Below are 21,831 nucleotides of genomic sequence, written 5' to 3' on the forward strand. Positions count from 1 at the left end.
GATGAAATATAAATTTGAATATTTTATATAGTGAAGAAATGCTATTGAATCTTTAAATCTTTAATTATAGTAATGATAGTCGATCTGTAGGATGAATAAATAAATAATACTAAATCTTTATTTATAAATAAATGAATTTAAAAAAATAAAAAATAATATTGTATATGACGAATGAAACAAAAAATGATTATAATGCTTTTTAAATAAAATTAATACATACTTAAACTAATTAATCATAATAAAAGAATGAAACTTCCGGAAAGTTAATACTTATCAAAATAAAATAGTTTCATCTTTACCATCATGCCCTTTGATTTAAATAAAGTAAAAAAACAAAAGAAAATTTGTGATTGGCTGGATTGACTTCTCACACTTCTTGCAATAACTTGATTTCTCTTTTGAACTTAAATATATATATATATATATATATAGTGGATGGTTCAAGAGAGAAATCATTTTAATGCGAGAAGTAAACCTTGACCTTTGATTAGATTTGATCAATGGTTAGTAATAAAAGTAGCATTCTTGTAATTATTAGTTTTCTATTTCAATGGACTTTAATACCAAAAGGGTATTTTAGTATTTTTTTTAATATACAATCAGATTATTAAACATGTGTGTAGTAAAGACATCCTTCAATTTTCTCCTATATATGTCAATACTAATCATTTCAAAGAACTCCGATAGAAATTTGAAATGCATGAATAATTTCATATATTTGGTAATAACATATTGCATTTTTATGATATTAAATTTAGTAAACGTAGGAATGATAATGTAAAAAGTGTAAAATTAACTAGGTTACATTGTGTTGGAAAAATCTAAAAAAATTGCTTATATAGTTACGTTTGCTTAAATTAACTATTGTTATATGGTATTTTAGTAGACACTACAATATATTGTGCTTGTATATAGTTAGATTACTTAGTAAACTAGACATTACAATTACAATATATAAGAAATGTAGGAATATAATCGTTACAGTGTAGGATCAACTAAGTTACGTTATGTTAAAAAAACCTAAACTATAAAAAATTACGCTTGCCTATATTATCGTTGTGTTTTGTTTTTTTGTGTATGACTAGCTAATACAATGTAACAACTTTTGTTGTTTTACAAAGTTAAAGCACGTAGTTGAAAGCATATCGATTTTGTTGTGTAGGTTTGAATATTGAGTTAACATTTGTTAGTATCTTTTGTGGTTGTATATAGTTATAATATTTAGGTAACTTACATGTGTAGGGAGAATTTTAATGCTTATGTAGGTAAAAACTTAACTTGTGTTGGAAGATTTTCAATACTTATGTAGGTAATAATTTAACTAGTGTAAGGAATTTCCAATGTTTATGTAGGTAACAACTTAACATGTGTGTAGCTAGGGAAGCTTCTACCTTGTAATTCAAATACTTAATGAGTTTGTGTGCATTATACGTAACATAAAATCACAATGGTGTTGTTGTCACTTTTATCCGAAACTCGACCAGGGAAAACTTGTAACCGAATCCAAACTAACCCGACCTGAAAACCCCAAACCCGACAAAAGACTAATCCGAACCCGAACCCGAACCCGAACCAAAGTAATTCGGGTTAGTTATTGGGTCTGATTTATGGGTTTTGGGTCAACCCAAAAACCCAAATAAATATTTTTATAAGCCCATGGCATACAAAATAAAATACTCTACATTTTTATAATTACCAAAAAAATGATTCCATGATGGTACGCAGCATTCCTACATATACATAGATGAATGGTATATATACATTCCTACATATACATAGATGAATGGTATATATATACAAAGAATCTGGACTTTTTAAATTTAACTAAAACATAATGAAAATAAAAGGTAAAGTAATATTTGAAACTTTCAAACTTAAATACTTGCCAAATATATATTTTGAAGTTTTACCATTATATCCTTGTAACTAACTAAAAGAAGATTTTTGATTAGTTGAAATGACTTTTCATATTTCTTGCAATAAAATCACTTCTTTCTTGAACTTAAACACACACACACACACACACATATATACACTTAAAATTTAATAAAAAAGGTAAAAACATAAAAATGTTTCCACTATATTTATCTTTAAAAAAATACACAATGTTGAAAGAAAAAGATCAATGTTTTTTTTCTTTTATAATTGAATTTTGTGTTTGTTTTCGTTATTGATTGTGTTTTTTTTATGTCGTGTTGTATTTTGCGGTCTATTGTGTTTTTTTAGTTATAATTGTGTCTTATGTCCGTTTTCGTCATTGTGTCTTTAATCTCCGCATTGTGTCTTTTCGTCGGTTTTTTTTGGAACGAGAATGACTGTAAGGCCCCGTACCCGGTAGCCCTACTTTAACGTTGGATTTACTCATAAACACCGTTCTACAAATCAGAGTTTATTAAAACTTTCGTGGAAACGTTAACTTAAATCATTCATTACAAAACATTAGATCTTTTCTTTAAAACCTTGATAATAAACATCATATTTAAAACACCATTTCTTTCATCTTCAGATGTCAGCCGCTCAATCCGTGCCATGTGCCAACCTCATGCTAGCTCTTTAATCATATTCACCTGCGTGCATACTAAAAGTCAGCTACGCTGAGTGAGTTCTAGTTAATCAGGCGACATACAATACATACACATACCTTACATACATACATATCTTAACCCTGTATAAATATCCTTAAGAGGAACGTCACATAATATCTATTAAAAGAACCATGGGTATTGCCCGTGCTATATATATATATTACATAGAAGGACGCTCTATATACTTCCATAGAAGGAACATCCTATATATTTCCATAGAAGGAACACTATGCTTTCCATTAAAGGAACACTGTACTTTCCATTAAAGGAACACTGTACTTTCCATAGAAAGAACACTCAATATATATTATCTGTAGAAGGAACTATGTACTTAATTTATTATTTAATATCCATATAAGGAGACAATCACTATACTTGGCAATGCATGCAATATCCGAAGATCGTTCACGTACCGACAAGCAATCATCTTTACATTACATACAATATTCAAATCTATATTTATAACATGACAGTACGTGCAATATCCGAAGATCGTTCACGTACCGACAAGCAATCATCTTTACATTACATACAATATTCAAATCTATATTTATAACATGACAGTACGTGCAATATCCGAAGATCGTTCACGTACCGACAAGCAATCATCTTTACATTACATACAATATTCAAATCTACAGTACGTGCAATATCCGAAGATCGTTCACGTACCGACAAGCAATCATCTTTACATTACATACAATATTCAAATCTATATTTATAACATGACAGTACGTGCAATATCCGAAGATCGTTCACGTACCGACAAGCAATCATCTTTACATTACATACAATATTCATATCTATTTTATTAACCTGACAGTACGTGCAATATCCGAAGATCGTTCACGTACTGACAAGCTTTCATTCTCATTCAAGACATATATAAATAACATATAAATCATACATGGCATACACTTACCAATTAAGGGTAAGTGTATTAACTATCACATCGAGTATGCACACAGCCCCGAAAACATAACAATGAATGGGGCTAGAAACTCACCTCAACTCGGTTACGTTCACTGTTGATGGTTACTCCTTCCGTGACATGTGTACCACTAACTGTATAACAATTACACGTAACGATTAACTATCACTACCCATATCACGTTTCTAGTCTAACAATAGCCCACAACGAACGGGGGTCCGGGGGCAGCGCCCCTGGCAGCAGGGTTCTAGGGGCGGCAGCCCCTAGCGGGGTCCAGCCCCTGGCTGGGGTTAACGAATTAAGCCTGATTCATGGTCTAATTCGTTGTTCTGGTTCGTTATCCTCACATAACGAATTGGCAAGTAACGAATCACCTGATTTGTTACTTGATTCGTTATGCTAAATCGTTATCTGAACATCATCTGATTCGTTACCTTAGCATAGCGAATGAGCATATAACGAATTACCAGATTCGTTATCTTATCTAACGAATGGATAGATAACGAACTAAGAGCTCATTCGTTATCAAGTCTCACGAATTGGGTCCCATTCGTTATGAACGCGTAACGAATTAGTCAATCATAACGAATCATCTATGCTCTTATCCAGACTTTGACTTGGGGTCAAAGTCAAAATCGTCAATAACACCCAACAGTCAAACTATATTAGATCTGCGATTAAACCTTCGTTTCTTAACGAAAAATCATGATTTAGGTATCATTGGAATAGTCTATGCAGCGCGCACAAACCCCAAGGGTCCAATCATTCAAATATATGAGTTTACAGGGTGCGATTTATGTATATACATACGGGTTCTATTAGGCTAACGATTAACCCATCAAATATTAATCGATTTCCATAAGATTTGTTGCTTTGGACTTGTTTATAACATACTATAACAGATCTATGATTTCCCAAACCAAACCGAACTTATATGAATGATTTCTAAATATAGACGTACCTTAAACGAGTCGGTTTACGAACACGGTTAAGCCTTGATGTTGTTTTGGTTCTTCACGAAGATCTAGCACCAACGGGTTCGGGTTTCCACCTTCGGATCTTGGCTCGGGTTATAGGATGGTGTTTGTGTGTGTTTATCAAGGTGTAGGCTGTAGTGTAGATTTGGATAGAAATGGAAAGAATTAGGGTTTAAGGGGTATATATACTCCCTTAAGCCCATGGACCTAAGGCCCATCTTTCCTTTTTGGTCCATCTTTCATTCTATTAACCAAGCCCGCTACCACTTAAGCCTTATTATCATATTATTATCATTATCCCACTAACTAAAATAATTCACCCGACGCAGGTGTTACACTAAAAATTATTCTAGAATTTTGGGGATGTTACAATGACGGAGAAGTATTTGAGTTTTTAAAAGTTTTTTCTTTTTTTCTATATTTTGAGTTGTGATTTTTTATTGTTATTTTCGAATTTTTGTTAAGTGATTTTTTGTGTGGCCATAATTCTTTCTTACAATTCTCATTTTTGTTTCTATTGTATTTTAACCTTTCCCGCAATTCATATTAAGAATTTAAACAACTTTTATTTTAACCTTTCCCACAATATTATTTTAGCTGTCATTTGCAATCCACACTGACGAATAAGTAAAGTTAGTTTGGTGTTGTAGAGGAAGATTGAGAAATCATTAAATTGAGTATATATGTTGACATACATATTATATATCACGTCATCATTGGCAAACAAAATTACTAATCCATATCACCTTTAATAGCAAAATAAAGTTAGCTATAAGTGTTATTGATGAAATTTCACAAGGTCTAACTTAGCATCGAACCAATTATTCATAGTTCGAATTATTGTAATCTTATTTGCCTGTTTTTTTACACATAAACCATTTGGACAAACAACATTAAACACTCCTAAGTCCTAAAGCAACCTTTTGTTGTCTTAAAACACACTAAAAAAATAAGCAATTTAACAAGTAATTAATCCCAAACACACTCCAATAATAACTTTATAATTGTGAGTGCATAAAGATGTGCTAGAGCATGGCTTTTGCATAGTATCACATGTTTGAAGTTACAAAAAGATTAATGGATCATTGTAGGCTCAAAAGTTTCCTCCTTTTGGATTACATGCATGAGTAACAAAAAGATCATTAAAAGGAACTTAACAAAAGGCAAGAGACCCCTAATTTGACTAAGTAATCTACTAATTACTTTGCATGCCATAGCTTAAGGGTTTGATTCATGCTTACAATATCACCATTAGGTTTAAGCCCCAAGAAATCCCTTGTCATTCCCTCATTTGCCATCACTCCAACTCCAATATTACCATCATTGTCACTGATCTTGGAATCATGCATCATCATCATCATATTATTATTATTATTATTATTATTATTATTATTATTATTATTATTATTATTATTATTATTATGTACTCCGTCTTTCTTTGCATCCAAGATTTGACCAAATGCATCTTCAAAAGATGTTGACACGTGGTCAGTGAAACCATCTTGGTTCATCAACATCATCATCATCATGTTCATGTTCATGGGATGAAGAAAAGATGATGATGATGGATGATGGGGTCCACCATGATGATCAAGCAGCAGACCGCTTGAACCACTTGTACCACAAGTGTTGTTACCAACTGCAGAAGAGTTAGCAGACACGTGAGGTAAGTATGGTTGCTGGTGGGGTCCACCTCTCAAAGCTGAAGCAGTACTACTTGTTGTACATGGTGCTTGTATGCTTGTAACCCTACTGCTTAGTTGAGTTGTACCCATCTGAGCTGCTTTTTGCAGCAATGCAGTAGCTGACATGTATGCTGTTGGATGGTTGTGGGTTATCAGTGTGGGCCCACTGCAACCTTGACCTTGGGATTGGGTATGGATCGGGTCAAGATGATGATGAATATGGGTGGGTATTTGACCCGGAAATGGTGTGATGGCTCGTGCAGTCTCTTCTGCTAGAGCATCACAGAAAGCTCTGTGTGTAATGAAGCTATCCCTCCTGTGCAGTTTCAATATTATTATAAAAATATAAAGATAAAAGAGTATATACTTATGAACAAGAACACTCCAAACACTAAAAAACAAAAAAACTTTCCTTTAAACATTAAAGAAATGAATAAAACTTGTTGCTATACATGTTCTTAAATCCAGAAAACACAGACAAGAGAATCACAAAAGAAAGACAACTAATTTAATGAACAAATGTACTTTAATAAAAAATAAATAAGGTTGATAAATATGAAAAGGAACTTCATTTATTGTAGGTGTATAAATGTACATATTTCTTTAATGTTTCTGTTAGTATAAGTGAAAGTTTTTGGATATCTATAATATATATATAGGTTGTTTCTTTAAGTATATAAACATTTGTTACACTTATATATTGCTAACCTAAGAGGAAAATCTGACAATGTTGTTTCGAGTTTGCTTTTGTGACAAGAGAATTTGGTTAATGACAAAAGGTTGAGTTTTGCTTTTTGACCGGCAAATTCAATCCAATGACACAAAAGTCAAAATGTAGTTCACTCGTTTGCAGTTTGACAAGCACATGTAAATACACAAAAAAATGTCTAAAATACTTAATATATATGTCTATATCTCTAAAGCACATGTAAATACAAAAAAAAATCATACATTGGGATGTGCTTGCCTAGTTGCCTCGATCGACACTTGATATTTTCGGGACGGTTGTACAACTTAAAAACATGCCTAAAACACTTTTTATCTTTAATCACATGTAAATACAAAAAAATACACGCATAAGATCTTCATGCACCATCATAGACCTTCACGCACCACTTTTCGTGATCTATACAGCTCCTATAAAGCTATACGTGTCGTGTATATAGGCTGTAACATGCTGTTTTTGTGTCTCCTCCGTACACTTGTCAGTCATATGTGGCTTATACGACACGTATAGCCTATACTAGCCGTACAGGCTTGTACAATCACCACCATGAGGTTCACATCCCAAAAGATATCGAACATTGTTTGTTCAAAATGACATTGACATATGAAATTGGACAAATGCATATATATGATGTGCTGGCTGATTTGATTTTGATATACCAGTTTAGGGGATAATCAATAATGTTACTTTTTTACAGCATATATAAACAAGGTATAGATCCAATGCAAAACGACAAACTTACATGAAATATGACATGAATAGAATCTATGTTACTTTTACACATAAAACATGTTAAACTTTGACCCATCTGTTATATTAATTAGGGGGTGTTTGGCCTGCTTTTATTTTTAAGCTTATGCTTATATAAAAAATTAGCTTATAGCTTTTTTTCTATTTTTTGATATGCTCTTTTTAAGTGTTTGGATTAGCTTATATTCTACAAGTTAATTATGTGTCTTAATAAGTTGTTAAATCCATCATTATTTAATTTGTTAGAGTAATAATTACTAATCCACCACCATTTGAGGACAAATGGGTAATATACACCCTTAAACAAATAAGCTTTATCAAACAAGCTAAAAAACCATCTTTCAATAAGCTTATTCAAATGAGCTTATATAAGCTATAAGCGTAAGCTTAAAAAGCTAAGCCAAACACTAATTTAAGCTTATTTTGTAAAAAAAAGCTAAAAAAACTATAAGCTTTGTTAAAAAAGCTAGGCCAAACACCCCCTTAGTCTTTCAAAGCTTTTTAATGTATGAATGCTGATAACTGATAATAAAAGGAAATAATAAGTTTTACCTTGAAAATAGGGTTCCACAATCACATTTATACTCTCGTGTGCCACAAGTTTTGGAATGAGCTTTCCAGTCAGATTGAACTGCATAACTCTTTGAACATTTGTCACACTTCCACTTTTTTTCACCATGTTTTCTGCAGAAGTGTTTCTTGATTCCAGTTAAGTCACCTAGAGCTCTTGATGGCTCATGGTGCACACAGCTCACTTCTGGACACACATACACTTTCTTCCTCACCACTTCATTCTTGTTTCTTTGTTTCAGTTTCCATGGTAGATTGTGTCCTCTTCTGTGAAGTTGAAGGTTTTGATCTCTTTGAAACCCTTTGTTGCATATCTCACAAATAAATCTGTTTGTGGCCATTAATGTCTTGGGTGATAAAGATATCACTTCTGCTTCTGGATCTATAAAACATAAATAATATGATTGATATGAAAACTGTTACATACTTACATTTACAATTTTATTTAAAAGAAAAAAAACTAAAAATATGTTTAATAAAGAATATTTACCTTTTTTATGTAAATGGTGAAAACCCATGAAAAAAGGTTAAAGATTTGAGAGATTTTAAACCTGGGTCAGTCAACTGGTAGTACATGGTTGACTCTTTAAAACCCCATGCTTTTTATTTCAAAAGAAAAATTGAAAACCCTACAATCTTTTTATGAAAATGATGATAATTAAACACTACATGAAAAAGAGATATTGAACCTGGGTTGCCTGGAAGGCTTCTTTTTTTCTTGATTAATGGTTGACTTTGACTTGGAGGAGGATGTGCAAAGTAGTGTTGTTGATTTGGAGGATGATAATTGCTTCCATTTTCATGGCCTTTAGCTTCAGAACAAGAATCAATAGTATTTGCATGAAGATGATCACCAGATGCAGAGTTTGAGTTATCTTCCAACATCACTTTCTGCTGACTCATCATCATCTTCTTCTTCTTCTCTCCCTAGTTGTCAATATGTGTGTAGTAGAACTGTAGAAGTGTGTATCTATACTCTATAGGTATGTTATGAGGGTATGTTGCATCATCATGAAAAGGTAAAAGATATGTAGAATACAAAGGAATAGAAGCTAAAGGTTTTTGTTTGAACCCTAGTTTACTTGTTGAAATCTTAACTGTTTGGCATCAACCAAAAAGACAATGTTTAGCACTACATAATCAGCTTATGTTTCATGAATCACACACACTAGCCAGGTGTGTTCTTGAGGCTTGGCAGAGAGAGAGAGAGGGGTGTGGATGAAAAGAAAGAATAATATGAATGAACTTAAAAAAGATGAGAGAGAGAGAGAGTGGTTAGGGTTGATGTCTGACTTAGGGTGCTGCTTTCTGTCTTTCAATCTGCTCTGTTTCCCAATCTCTCCTTTTCTTTTCTTTTTTTTTTTCATTTCTTTTTTGCATATCACTGTAGTAATTATCTGCTTTTGACAATGAAAGTTTTTTTGAGTATTTTTTGCATGATACTTTCCTGTAATATTCCATCCTCTTTCCATTCATTAAACAAACTATATATTCTTTTCATTCTTGTACCATTTTATGTTAAGAAACCTTAAAAATGTATTTTTGATAGTTTTCATGTTGTATATATATCATGTTATTACCTCTAGCTATAGTTCTTTATATATATTTGTTTATAGTTAATTAGAAATGTTTTAAAATATATAAACCCAATTTACTCTTAACTTCTTTTTTAAAGCTATTTAAATTTATGAATACCTACAAGCAATATGATGGGAGTATACATACATATATGTGACAAGCTAGTATTATTTATCTACTTTACATTTTAACTACTAGCCTGATTAAATATATATTATTGATTACTTTGTTGCATTGACACTTTATTAATTTTACCTTTTAAAAAGGTCAAATGTATTTTCAAGAAATGCAGATTGGTTTAGTGATTAAGTTGCTAGTGCCTAATGAATCACCCCCCAACTTTCATTTTCATTTCTTGCTTCATCTTTCATGTTTGAATGATTAGCAGTCGTTGTCAAATTGAATCGCAATTATTAAACCTATTTTACACAAAAACCAATCAATTTTTAATTACCTAATTGTAACCTAATATTTATATATACATTTATCTATAATATATATAAACGAAGACATAAATATCCTACGTGTCGCGATGTGGTCGCTCCACTTATTTTTGAAGTCACCAGATTTGTTTGATTTTTAAATGGAGGTTTCTCATGCATTTGACCCGAATCTATGGGTTATAATATCTCATTAAATTAAAAATTATTCTCACCAAATTATTATTTATATAAAAATCCTATAAAATAGAATATAATAAAAAATAATATCTTATTTATTCTAAAAGGGTTATATATATTATTTAAATTAAAAAACCAATTTGATAGTAAAAAAAATAAACGGGTCTTGGGTCTCATCAAACCATAAATATATTATTAACTTTCATACAATAAAAAAATATAGATTAAAAAAATAAATAAATATTAGAACAAACAATATAAAACAACCCCCGTAATACGGAGGATAAAAACTAGTATATATATATATAAATAAATAAATAAATAATTTTTTTTACCTATGTAGTTATCACTAATACAAATTAATATGAATACAACTTAATTTAGCGACTCGTTGTAATTGTGTCACAGTTTACAAAGACCTAGCTCATAAATCCTAAAAATGCAAGTCTTATGAGTACTAGTCAAGATTTAAAGTTTTATATAAATTTTAAAATTGAGGTGTCGAAAAAATATGTTATCATGTTTTGTAAGTTTCAGGATTAATTGTTGATTGATGGAAATCTATAGTCTTGGGTTATAAGAAAAATATATTTAGAAGTAGGAGAACTTAAATGGTTAGACGGGAAAAGGTTGAAATAAGATCTGAGTGATTTTGAAGCAACACGCACATATTGTGATATTGGTGATTTAGTAAAGATTTTTGCAATTTTAGAGCTAAACACAAAACAAGAATGTTTGGAGATTATCATTTTGGTGAGAAGAAGCATAAGGTAAAAGATTTATGGCTTATTTCTTCAAGCTCTTGTGACTTTTAAGTGGGTACGTAGTTGATGATCGACATCACAATAGTAAAGTCCCTGTTGAAATTGAGTACAAATGGATCTATTATGACTATGCTCTCTATTATGTTAGGGTTTCGATTCTTTAGGTAGATTATGATTGAAACTTGAGTTTTATAGACTAACGTTAATGTATAAAAGTTAAATAACTTCATTGCGGTCTTATGATTGTTGTTGATGTTAATGATATGCTCATTAATGGTGAATTAAGAAATGATTCTGTATGTTGAAAGTTTAATTTGGGTGAAAAGATTTAAGGGATTTGGATTAGCGAGTCAAAATGGGAGAAAATATGGCTTGAACCAAAGTTGAGTGTTACATGCGGATTAATAAGCTAGTTTTTATCATGAACATGTGAAAATCTTAAGAGTCTTAAGGATTTTGTGCGTGTTTAAATGACTAGTATGCTAATGGTGAAATATGTAATACAAGCTTGTCCAATATGTGTTTTACTTTAGAAAGTCAACAAGTCAGAGCAAGAAATCAAGACAAGAAGAATCTCATAGTTAAATGCAAGTAATTAACAATCTTACATTGGAAGTTATGTAATTAATCCTATCATTTTCATAAGTGTAGTTTAGTTGTTGACTGAAGGTGAAATGTTGATTTTTCCAATCGGTTAATATGGTCTAATATTAGTTGTGAGTATTAAACTTTGGTTAAACATGCTATAACAAGCCTCTATAAGATGTAATGAAGTGAATTCTACCCGCTACCTCCTCAATACGACACGGTTGACACCCCTAATTTCTAATGTTGTGGTTCTATGCATCACTTGATTTGAGTAATTACTAATTAGTGATTCTAAAACAAGCTTGCCAAACTTTTTTTTGTCATATATTGTTATTACCTAATGACAATTTTTGACCCATTTCATGTCTCATATATATATTGGTAAGGATCCTAAAAGAACCCTTTGCAAATTGAGAACTTTGAGAACCATTTTGAACCATTAAAAACACCTTTAAAAAATATTTAAATAAATCATAAAACAAAAAATAATAAAAATTTAAAAAAGTAAAAAAACCAAAATTCTTATATTTCATTCCGGTTTCATTAAAAAAAATACAAAAAAAAAACGTCGTATTATACACACATGTATAATTTTATATAATATTTGGTTACGTAATATATACATATTTACAGTATCATTTATCTTAAATTATACACATGTGTACAAAAAAACATGTAAATATACATATATGTATATATTATACATATGTGTATATAATTTAGCTAAACCGAGTTTTTTTTATGAAACCGGGATGATAAAATAAGAAATTTTGGTTTTTATACTTTTTTGATTTTTGTGTTTTTTTTTTATTTTATGTTTTTTTTTTATTTTTGGGTTTTTTGTTGTCCAAAATGGTTCTCATAGTTCTCAATTTCAAAAAGGTTCTCTCATGATCCTGATCCTATATATATATATATATGAGTTTGTATCATTTAAGAACTTTAAAAAAGTTAAGAACTCTTAGGGGACCCGGGGCACTACGTGAGTACTTCACCCCACACCGCCACCGGTGCTTTGTCACGCAAGTGATGGTTGTGTTGCGTGATGGCCATCACGCAAGTGATGGTTGTTTTCAAAGACAAAAGGACCGTTGGGAGAACCGTTGGTTCAAGCTGTCACTCAAAAACTCAAAGCAATGGAACTCGTTTTTCCGGGGAGAATTTTCCGGCGAACTTTAGATCCAACGATTAGAGCACCGTTTGAAGCAAGGTTTATTCCAATCGATTCATCTTTACGCTCCGAAGATAAGCCCTATGCTTTCATTTGCATACGCTAATCAAGAAGATCGAATTTTTAGTTTGAAAATCTAGGGATTGTAATGGGTTCTAGATTTTTAAAATGGTTCCAAACTTCACTGTAACTGGTAAGGTGGAGTTTTGGTTATCCAATGGTGTGGTTGTGGTTCAGTGGCGTCGCGGTAGTGGTTACCGGAGTTTGATGGCAAGTGGTGGTGGGTTGGTGATGATGGCGGCTGTATATATATATTACGGGAGATGATGAAGAGAGAGAAGGAAGAGAAGATAGAGTATTTCTATTTTTTAATGTTTATTAAAAAAAATTTCATCACACCACACCACTACCCCTAGTAAAAATCCATCACATGCAATGGATTTGGGGTTGATGATGTGGCACCATTTGATTGGGTGAGGTGTGTGATGAAAAAGTACATCACATCCACCACCCCTCCCCCCTTAGAAACTCTTAACAACCAAACATTTTTTAAAATTTTTTTATATATTAACATTATTTAAGAGTCCTTTTATCATATTTTCTATATAAAAAATTTATTACATATATTAATCACAACTTTACATATGTTTAAAATTTATGTACTAACAAATTTACATATGTGTAAAAATAACATAGATATGTATAAAAACTAATTTTTAAAATTATATTCGTAAATATATATATAAAAAATGATAAAATTATACTCAAATAACACTAACATACAAAAAAAATTATAAAAAAACGTTTGTTTTCAAAGGTTCTTTCAAGTTCTTAAATAATTTATGAGTTTTGTAATGATACTCATCTATATATATATATATATATATATATATATATATATATATATAGAGTGAGAGAGAGAGAGTGACTGGGTTATACTAAAAAGAAGTAATTTTTAGGAAGACTAGAAATAAATCATAGCCATTGGATCATGTTAATCAATGGCTGAGATTTAAAATTACCAAAAACCGAAATAGTTTCCTATAATTACTTTTTCACCACTATAAACGACATATTTTTTTAGAATTGTTCTTTCACCATATGTTGTAATGTCACTTGTCAAAAATCTATTGGTTCTTACCATTCTTACGAAACTCTTTCTTTTTATTTGAACTATTTCCTATATATATATATACACACACAGAGAGATTGTTTTTACCTAACTCGTTTAGATGTTACTTGATTTTGAAATTCAAAAGGGGTAGCATCGCGTATTGATGTCTTTTTTTCTTGATGTAAACACTATTTTTTATCATTATAATATATAAAATGATTGTCAAAGCGAAAATCATATATATCTATAACTAGTTAAATTTGTTATTTTTTTTAATACTTTTAACTATATTTTCAACTTGTTATAAAAATTAAAGAAAAACAACTTATGTCAAAGTTTTAAAATTTTAACCGTTGAATTAGTCTCAGAAAGCGTAATTGAGAATATATTATTATTATTATTAGAAAAAAACATATTACTGACATATATTTTGAGTGTATAATTTGATAACACTCACAAAAGCGGCCTAGATATATTTTTATTTCATTATCTTAAAATTCGACTGTAATGTGTAGTGTACTAAAAATTCCGTGTTTAATTTGTACTTCAGTATTTTTGGATCTATTATTAAATAAAATATGGTATTTGTTTTGTCACTATGTACACTTTATATATTCCAATAATATATCTTTTGAATGGGATCATGTTCAACCGAAAAGCTATCAACATTCAACATGCTCTCGGATGACTCAACTTTATCTCTAATATATTTGTATTATTAATTTGTGTCGTATTTTAAAAAAAAATATTTCTTTAACCGCAGTTAGTTTTAACATTTTGAACTTATAATCGAGCAAATACCGATTTATAAATAAATAGAGTTAAATGCACAACCCATTTCTCATGTAAAGTTATGGCCTTTTACTTTTACTAAAAAATTAAAATAATTGCAAATTTTGGTTTTTAATCCATTTAACTTACAAATTATATATAGTATGTTTTTGCTATGGCAATTCCAAATAGTTTAATGGTTAAATGGTCATATTTTACATGCTAGCCAGCATATTAAATTATGACTATAAATTAAATGATTTAAAATAGGCTTATGATTATTGTTTTATATTAAAAAAAAACAAAACAAAAAAAGTAAAGTTTATACATACATGTTTGTTAGGGTAATTTATGAACATATAAAGCAATATTAATGAACTTAATTAAAGTTATATTATAAACAATTTGTTCACTACAAAATGTATTTAATATGCATGCTCGCTAAATACGCAAAATGCGATTATACAGAGAGTACAATAGACACTTTGATAATGTTTTTGTGCAATGTATTAAAAGTAAAATACACAACCATTTATTCCATGTATTGCTATTCTTGATTAAAAAAGGGTAATTACACGTTCGCTATGTATGTATATATGTGTGTATTTATCATGTGTAAGTGGATGATTTTATAGTATAAGAGATCTTGAATGATACTGACACACATACACCAATTTGAAAGCAAAGATGGTATTTTCGGCAATAAAGATCCACCAAATCTTCCCTTCTACTAAGATCCAATCTACACACGTCATACATAAGTTTGACTATGACTAGTGTTTAAATAATTCTTTTTAAATTCTTGTAAATGATCTTTACATCTTTAACAAATTAATATTTCTCTGAAAAATATCAATTTAAAAAATAACAGAAAAAAGAAAATAGTGATTAAACAAGGAAAGAAGCTAGCAATATTTTTTACTAAATAAGTAAAATATTAAAAGAGTAGAAAATTACCAAACCAAAATAGATATGTTTAAACAATTTTTTTTTTGTTTATTTTTTTTTCAAAATAGACATGTTAGTTTAGCTTGCAAGCCTTACAAACATCCAAGAATCCAGTCAATCATATAGCCAATGTCAAAGAATCTGGCTAAGTAGTCCAAAGACATATATAACGGACGTCTAATGTAGTGAAACTCATGCTATATGTGACGTGTAATCTTTGGGTATGAGACATGTGTCCCCGAAGCTTACACGTGATAGATAGCATAAGTTTCAGTGTGTTATGCTTCAGCTAAGCCTTTAATTAATTTAGCTAGTTTCTTTTTATTTTGGCTTATTTAGTTGACTGGACTCTTAAATGTCTTATGCTTATAGGATTTGTAGGCTATAAACCATGTTTATGTTGGTAATTTCCCTATAGTTTGAGTAGTAATGTCAGAGTCACCGTCCAATATTTTCAAACATTACTATTCCAAACATCAACAAGTTTAGCATTAAAATTTTAATAATTCTAATAATAAAACAACTCAATTATCTAAAAATCTTAAATGAAATAAACATGTTCTTCCTATTTTTCCACACAATGTGACCGAAAATGAATCGCTTAAACAAGTAATCAATCGGTCGCTTCAAGTTAGAGAAAACCGAAAAAACTTATCAGACCGAATAACCGGTCTGTCTGTTCAACCGAAACCATAAGAGTTGTCGTTTTACCTTGACACCCATAATAATATACAAAATGAACCAGCATGTCCGGTTTTAAAATCCTTGTTGTACACACCCCTGGACTCGGTCCCATTAATGATTCATCATTGACACTTTAATATATGATGAGTGTTTTATTCTTTGGTATGGCCCATATAGTCGATCTATATATTTGTGCAACATACGGTTCACGGGTACCCAAATATCAAATTTTATGGGCCTACATTTGATCATTAGTTTATGAGCTGGCTGTGGAAAATAACTCACCACCTTACAAATTATTTACATATTTTTATAGATGTTACTATATTATTTTAAAAATGATAAGTTTATAAACAGAAATGAGCTAAAATAAATGAAATTCCACGAATTTAAATTATGTGTGTGAGTTATCGTCATGACACGAATCCATGTGTGAATTTCTAACACGTCACGAATCTAGTATGAAATTTATGGGTTTGAGTTTAGATTAAATAGGTTCGGATTAGCTTATGGTCAACCAGTGAAGATGTTTAGCTAAATGATGTGCATGGGTTAACCTGACATGTTCATAGGTACCGATTTAGTTTTATTCTTTTTTACAAAGACATGTCTATCGTAACTTAAACTGATTGAATAATAAAAGCTAAAGTTTTAGAAATAAATGATAAACTTTCTGATGTAAATGGTAAATTCGAGTATTAATATGAAAAAATAAGATAAAATTTGGATAAAAAAGGTCATGTTCGTGAAAATCTTTGTCATGTTCGAGCGTTGACATAAGGAAGTTAGGAAGCTTCGCCCTTGTTTATAGCATAACCCACTAAATTAGAGTTGACTCATTTAGAAATAAATGAGTCGATTTGAATTATGTCTTTATCCATGCTAGATTAAATGGGCTAAGATAAACTAGGTACATAGTTAGCTTATAAAGTATTTTTAATAGTTGGTTCAAATTAACGGAAAAGGTTAAATAATTGGGTAGCCTATAGCCTCTTAATACATTATCCCAGTTTTATATATTATTTATTAATTCTTACTTTTATTTGTATTTAACACATTAATAATTTAAAACCAACATTAGCACCAACTTGATAACAAAATATTTATAAAAGCACTTGGAAGTTGAAGAAGACCTTGGGGGTCCAATATGAGTTATAGGTAGGAGGTGGCCATCTGGCCTCGATGCATTAAACGCATTAGAATAACTTTTTGACAATAAGTCAGCATTCCAAATGTGATGATGGATAGATATCACAGGGACAAAAGATAAGAATATGAAATCACCCATTTTGCTAGCTAGGTACATGTGTAATGCCTTGGAGAAAAATCATGTCAATAGCTATGATATACATGACCCAAGCCACGTATCACCTTGCGTATTAGACTTTAATCACAAATGTTTTAAAAATTGCATACTTAAAAGTGTGTTCTACTTAAAAGTAGTTAACCAACACATATTGATTATCTACACAACCGAAACCAGATGCCGTCTATTTTGTAATGACAAAAACCTTCATTTGCTATATATGGACACAAATCAGACAAGACAACCTAAAAAATTTAATGCATATTGATTAAAAACACCTATGGATGGAAGCCACTAAAGCGATGTCAAAGGTCTTTAGGATTACAAGTTCAAACATTATTCTTTGTTGGTACATGCTGCCTGGAACAACTAATCAACTATGCAGGCAACTGGTGTTAAGTCCTATTAACTGTTGTCTCGTTGATTGACGGATTACACTTGTAACTGGTCACAATTAGATGTTGCTAGTGTAGGATAAATACAACTTCATTGTTCTACGGATTACACTACAGTCGCATACTGATTGCACAAAGCGATAATAGTCCACAATATCGTGCAGCTTGTGATGCCGAACTCTCACTAATGACTTTATTTTTAACTTTGTTTATTAAACTCGATATACAGTTCAGTAAGAATATCCGTTTCTTATATAGGATGATGCATTAATAGGATTTAAAGTGGATATTCAAGATTATTAAAGCAAAGTAGTTAAATCTTGATACAAATTTCAAGAGACCACAATCACACACAGTTGATTTATGCGATTCTAAACACAGTTTAAATACACATAACCATAAGGCCCAAATGAGTTTAGTAACGGTACTTGGTTGAGTAATCTTTGGGTGCAATGACCAAACCACGGCCCTTCCGGGCCCCACAATAGACGGTTTCAACAAAGTCTATGAACTCCTGTTTGTCCTTCATGGCCCAGTTGATCTTATTGTTGTTACCAGTACATTACAGCAAAGTTCTTTATTGTCTCTGCAACTGAAGAAAGCACTTCATCCATCTGAAAATTACCAAAAACGGGTCAAGTTTGTTAGATTTCAAAACTAGTGCACGATACAAGCGCTCATCATCAAGAATATCACATATTGGTAGAGGTTACATTTTATGGGTAGGTCGGAGTTCGGACCAAAACGGGTCAGTCGGGTTGAGGCAGCTGAGACGGCCCCTTTTGTCAGAAGTTTTAAACTTACTTTTGATATAAAAAATAATATGGTTTCCCACTATTGTTTATATTGTTCTTAAGTGTGTGACTTGTTGCTATTTCTTACAATTTCAGGTTTCAAATAGAATGTCTAACAATTAACAAACAAACAAAACAAAACCAATGTTTCTATCTTGATGGTCTAAATGTTTAATGAACTCAAAACCAACCCGAGACCCTAGATAAGTGCACAACTGCACACTTTAGAACAAAAGAATTTTTGGATGTGTGATTTTGTACCAACATACCAAGTATTAATTAACTGTTGGGTTCATAGGCCTTGGTTGACGGTGCAGGGCAGCCGGCCCTAAGTCCAGCTCATTTGAGATTTCCTGTTTACTAAGTTACAAACACTAGTCTAGTCTCTATATACATCATGTTATGTAGTTGTAATTAGGGGTGAGCAATAACCAAATCGTCAACTGAAACCGAACAGAAAACCGACGAAACCAAACCGAAATAACTGAAAACCGAAATTGACCGAACCGCACCGAAGTCATCATTTTTTTTCATATTTTCAAGCATTGTGTCCTCTATTTCATGTATTATATGTATTAATAGTTTAATATATCATTTTCACGTATTTATATCTTTATTTCATGTACTAATATCCCAATTTAATATATTTTGACCTTTTTTTCAAGTAATTTAAAGCAAAATTTTAGCCCAAATTTGATATTGGTTATTAACCGAACCGATAACCGATCGGTTTGGTTCGGTTAATGCTAATAACTGAACCGACCCATGCACACCCCTAGTTGTAATCGTCGTCACTTAATAAAAGAATACCTAGTTGCCACTAATGGACGTAGGTTAGCTTAGACCAAAGCCTGTTACATCCTCGTGTCCGTTTAATTGTTTTTGTATTTGTGTTCAGTCTGTGTGTGGGCAATTCATAAACATTAACTAATGGCATTCAACTTTTATGTAAAAAAACACAATTACCAAGAATACTACCGGATCAATTTTAACCTATACGTAATCTAACTTCAAAGCTCAACCATAACAATAAACAGCAATCCCAACTAGTCATAATCAAAACAAAACCTAAGATGAGTAGTTTCAACTGTACTACTTCCACAATTACAGTCCAGTTTGCACAAACAATCTCCTAATTCGATCCATACAGCCTCAACTTTGCCACTGATACAATATGCGAAGTAGAAGTAAACACTGATTGTATTATACATACTAGGATAAACCTAAGCTACAGGCATTATCAGATATAGAAGTCGATAACAGTCAAAATCCAAACTGATGTAAGGAGTAGTAACAAAAGGATAATATGTACGAATGTATAAAAGAATAAGAAGATAGGGTTTGTGTGTTTGACCTGCATACAAGTTTCGTCCCAATCATGACCGAAGCGGATGACGACGAGACGCTCCTCCACGGCGAGAATCGCCTGATCGACGGCCCATCCGGAGTGCAAGTGCGTACGACATCCTTCTTTCCAGATCCTTCACTTCTTTCGATTCATAAATGGTTATTCTAGACCCAATTCCAATTGCCTCCTTACGTTTTTTTATTATTTTTTAAACGCCCAACAAACATTCAATCACTAGTGCAGAGTGACCTAATGACACCACACAAACCAATCGTTCAGACCTCTTAAGTTATATCCAGTTTCGGTGAAAACCCACATGTCTGAATGTCCACTGGTTGTAAAATCCGGAAGCCCAAAACTGAAGATCACAAAGATCTTAGTTTTCCTTCATTGAGTCACTCATGTCCTCTCCAAATTATTGTAAATGAGGATTAAATTTGGGTTTTCATTAAAAAAACTCATGCTTCCTATCATTAATATCACATTAAAAAGGACCGATTGCCTCCTTATGTAAATAATAATAATAATGAAAAGGCATTGTATTTATATTCTTTTTTCTTTAATCTTTTTATGCTATTTTAAAACTAAGAAGGAAAAAAAAACTAATAATACATGAACTTTAGTAAACATTAATCAACTAAATCCCTAATTGTATCAACAAAATAAGTGAATCCATATACCTGATGTAATAAGGATTCGATAGAGATTTCCAATTGTATTGTGAAAACAAATTCAGATTAAAAGAGACAGGTCTTTTATACTGACTAATAAAAGCAATACACATGTCTCATAAATAATCATTGAAGATCCATACGAGAGGCGTGGACTAGATGGACCGGTGATGGTATGGTATAGCGGACCAATTACATTTGCGTAATATTCAAAAATTCTTGTTTTTAATAAATAATATTAAAACAAAAATTATTTATTGCACTCACTGGTTTTATTTTATTGTTAGTATTACTATTACTATTATTATAATTTATAATTTATTTTTTCAAAATGTTTTAATTTTAAAATGAACTTTACATTTCTAGACGTAAACAAGTTAAGCCTCGACTGAAATAATGCCAAAAATTAGCTCATAGAAAGCTCAAGCTTAATTTGAAACCATTAACCAAACAAGCTCGAGGCCAAACTTCACATACTAAAAGTTGACTATACTGTGCATCTTTTATTTGTATAAACATAACATATTATTTTATATGTTAAGTATAGGTGTACAATAAACACCACTATATATATAATTATAACACATTCATGTCAAGAAATAATATACAAACCAAACTTAACAAAAATTGTTAACAGGGCAAACTTAAACTATATACATAAGACTCAAAATCAGTTGGAATTTTTTAAGCTAAACAAACCAAGCTCTATTTGAATCTTGGTTAGGGAAAGACTGCAGATATGGTTCACATTATTTTTTCTTAGAATATGATTTTAGAAAATATATCTCAAAGCACAATCAACAGATAAACACAGTTCAAGATACAATCTCAAAACACCTTTTTATGTGACTACA

The 21,831-nt window shown here is 31.1% G+C and overlaps 1 protein-coding gene and 1 pseudogene across 2 annotated transcripts; both read right to left on the reverse strand.

The window, feature by feature from the left end:
• Positions 1–5,443: 5,443 nt before the first annotated feature.
• Positions 5,444–9,746, reverse strand: LOC143530068 (protein indeterminate-domain 7-like). The gene is made up of 3 exons (XM_077025695.1): positions 8,915–9,746; positions 8,208–8,607; positions 5,444–6,494 (listed from the first exon to the last, which is right to left on the reverse strand). Exons 1-3 carry the CDS (start codon positions 9,132–9,134, stop codon positions 5,693–5,695), a joined length of 1,422 nt encoding a protein of 473 aa, XP_076881810.1. The 5' UTR covers positions 9,135–9,746; the 3' UTR covers positions 5,444–5,692.
• An 8,778-nt stretch (positions 9,747–18,524) lies between these two features.
• LOC143530069 (thioredoxin-like protein YLS8) lies at positions 18,525–20,410 on the reverse strand (annotated as a pseudogene). The gene is made up of 2 exons (XR_013134788.1): positions 20,313–20,410; positions 18,525–18,778 (listed from the first exon to the last, which is right to left on the reverse strand). The product of XR_013134788.1 is annotated as a thioredoxin-like protein YLS8 (transcript).
• Positions 20,411–21,831: the final 1,421 nt, after the last annotated feature.

Source organism: Bidens hawaiensis, unplaced genomic scaffold (genome assembly GCF_021521415.1).
Source record: "Bidens hawaiensis isolate Kalapana, Puna unplaced genomic scaffold, B.hawaiensis_p1.1 tig00008841_1, whole genome shotgun sequence".
Taxonomy (NCBI): Eukaryota; Viridiplantae; Streptophyta; class Magnoliopsida; order Asterales; family Asteraceae; genus Bidens; species Bidens hawaiensis.

What these genes read in the sequence shown, in the direction of transcription:
- LOC143530068 (XM_077025695.1), bottom strand. Translation starts at nt 9,134, where the DNA reads ATGATGATGAGTCAGCAGAAAGTGATGTTGGAAGATAACTCAAACTCT. An exon ending in AAGCCTTCCAGGCAACCCAG is followed by an intron (nt 8,608 to 8,914) that starts GTTCAATATCTC and finishes TATGTTTTATAG; the next exon opens with ATCCAGAAGCAGAAGTGATA. An exon ending in TGTGGAACCCTATTTTCAAG is followed by an intron (nt 6,495 to 8,207) that starts GTAAAACTTATT and finishes GAAACTGCACAG; the next exon opens with GAGGGATAGCTTCATTACAC.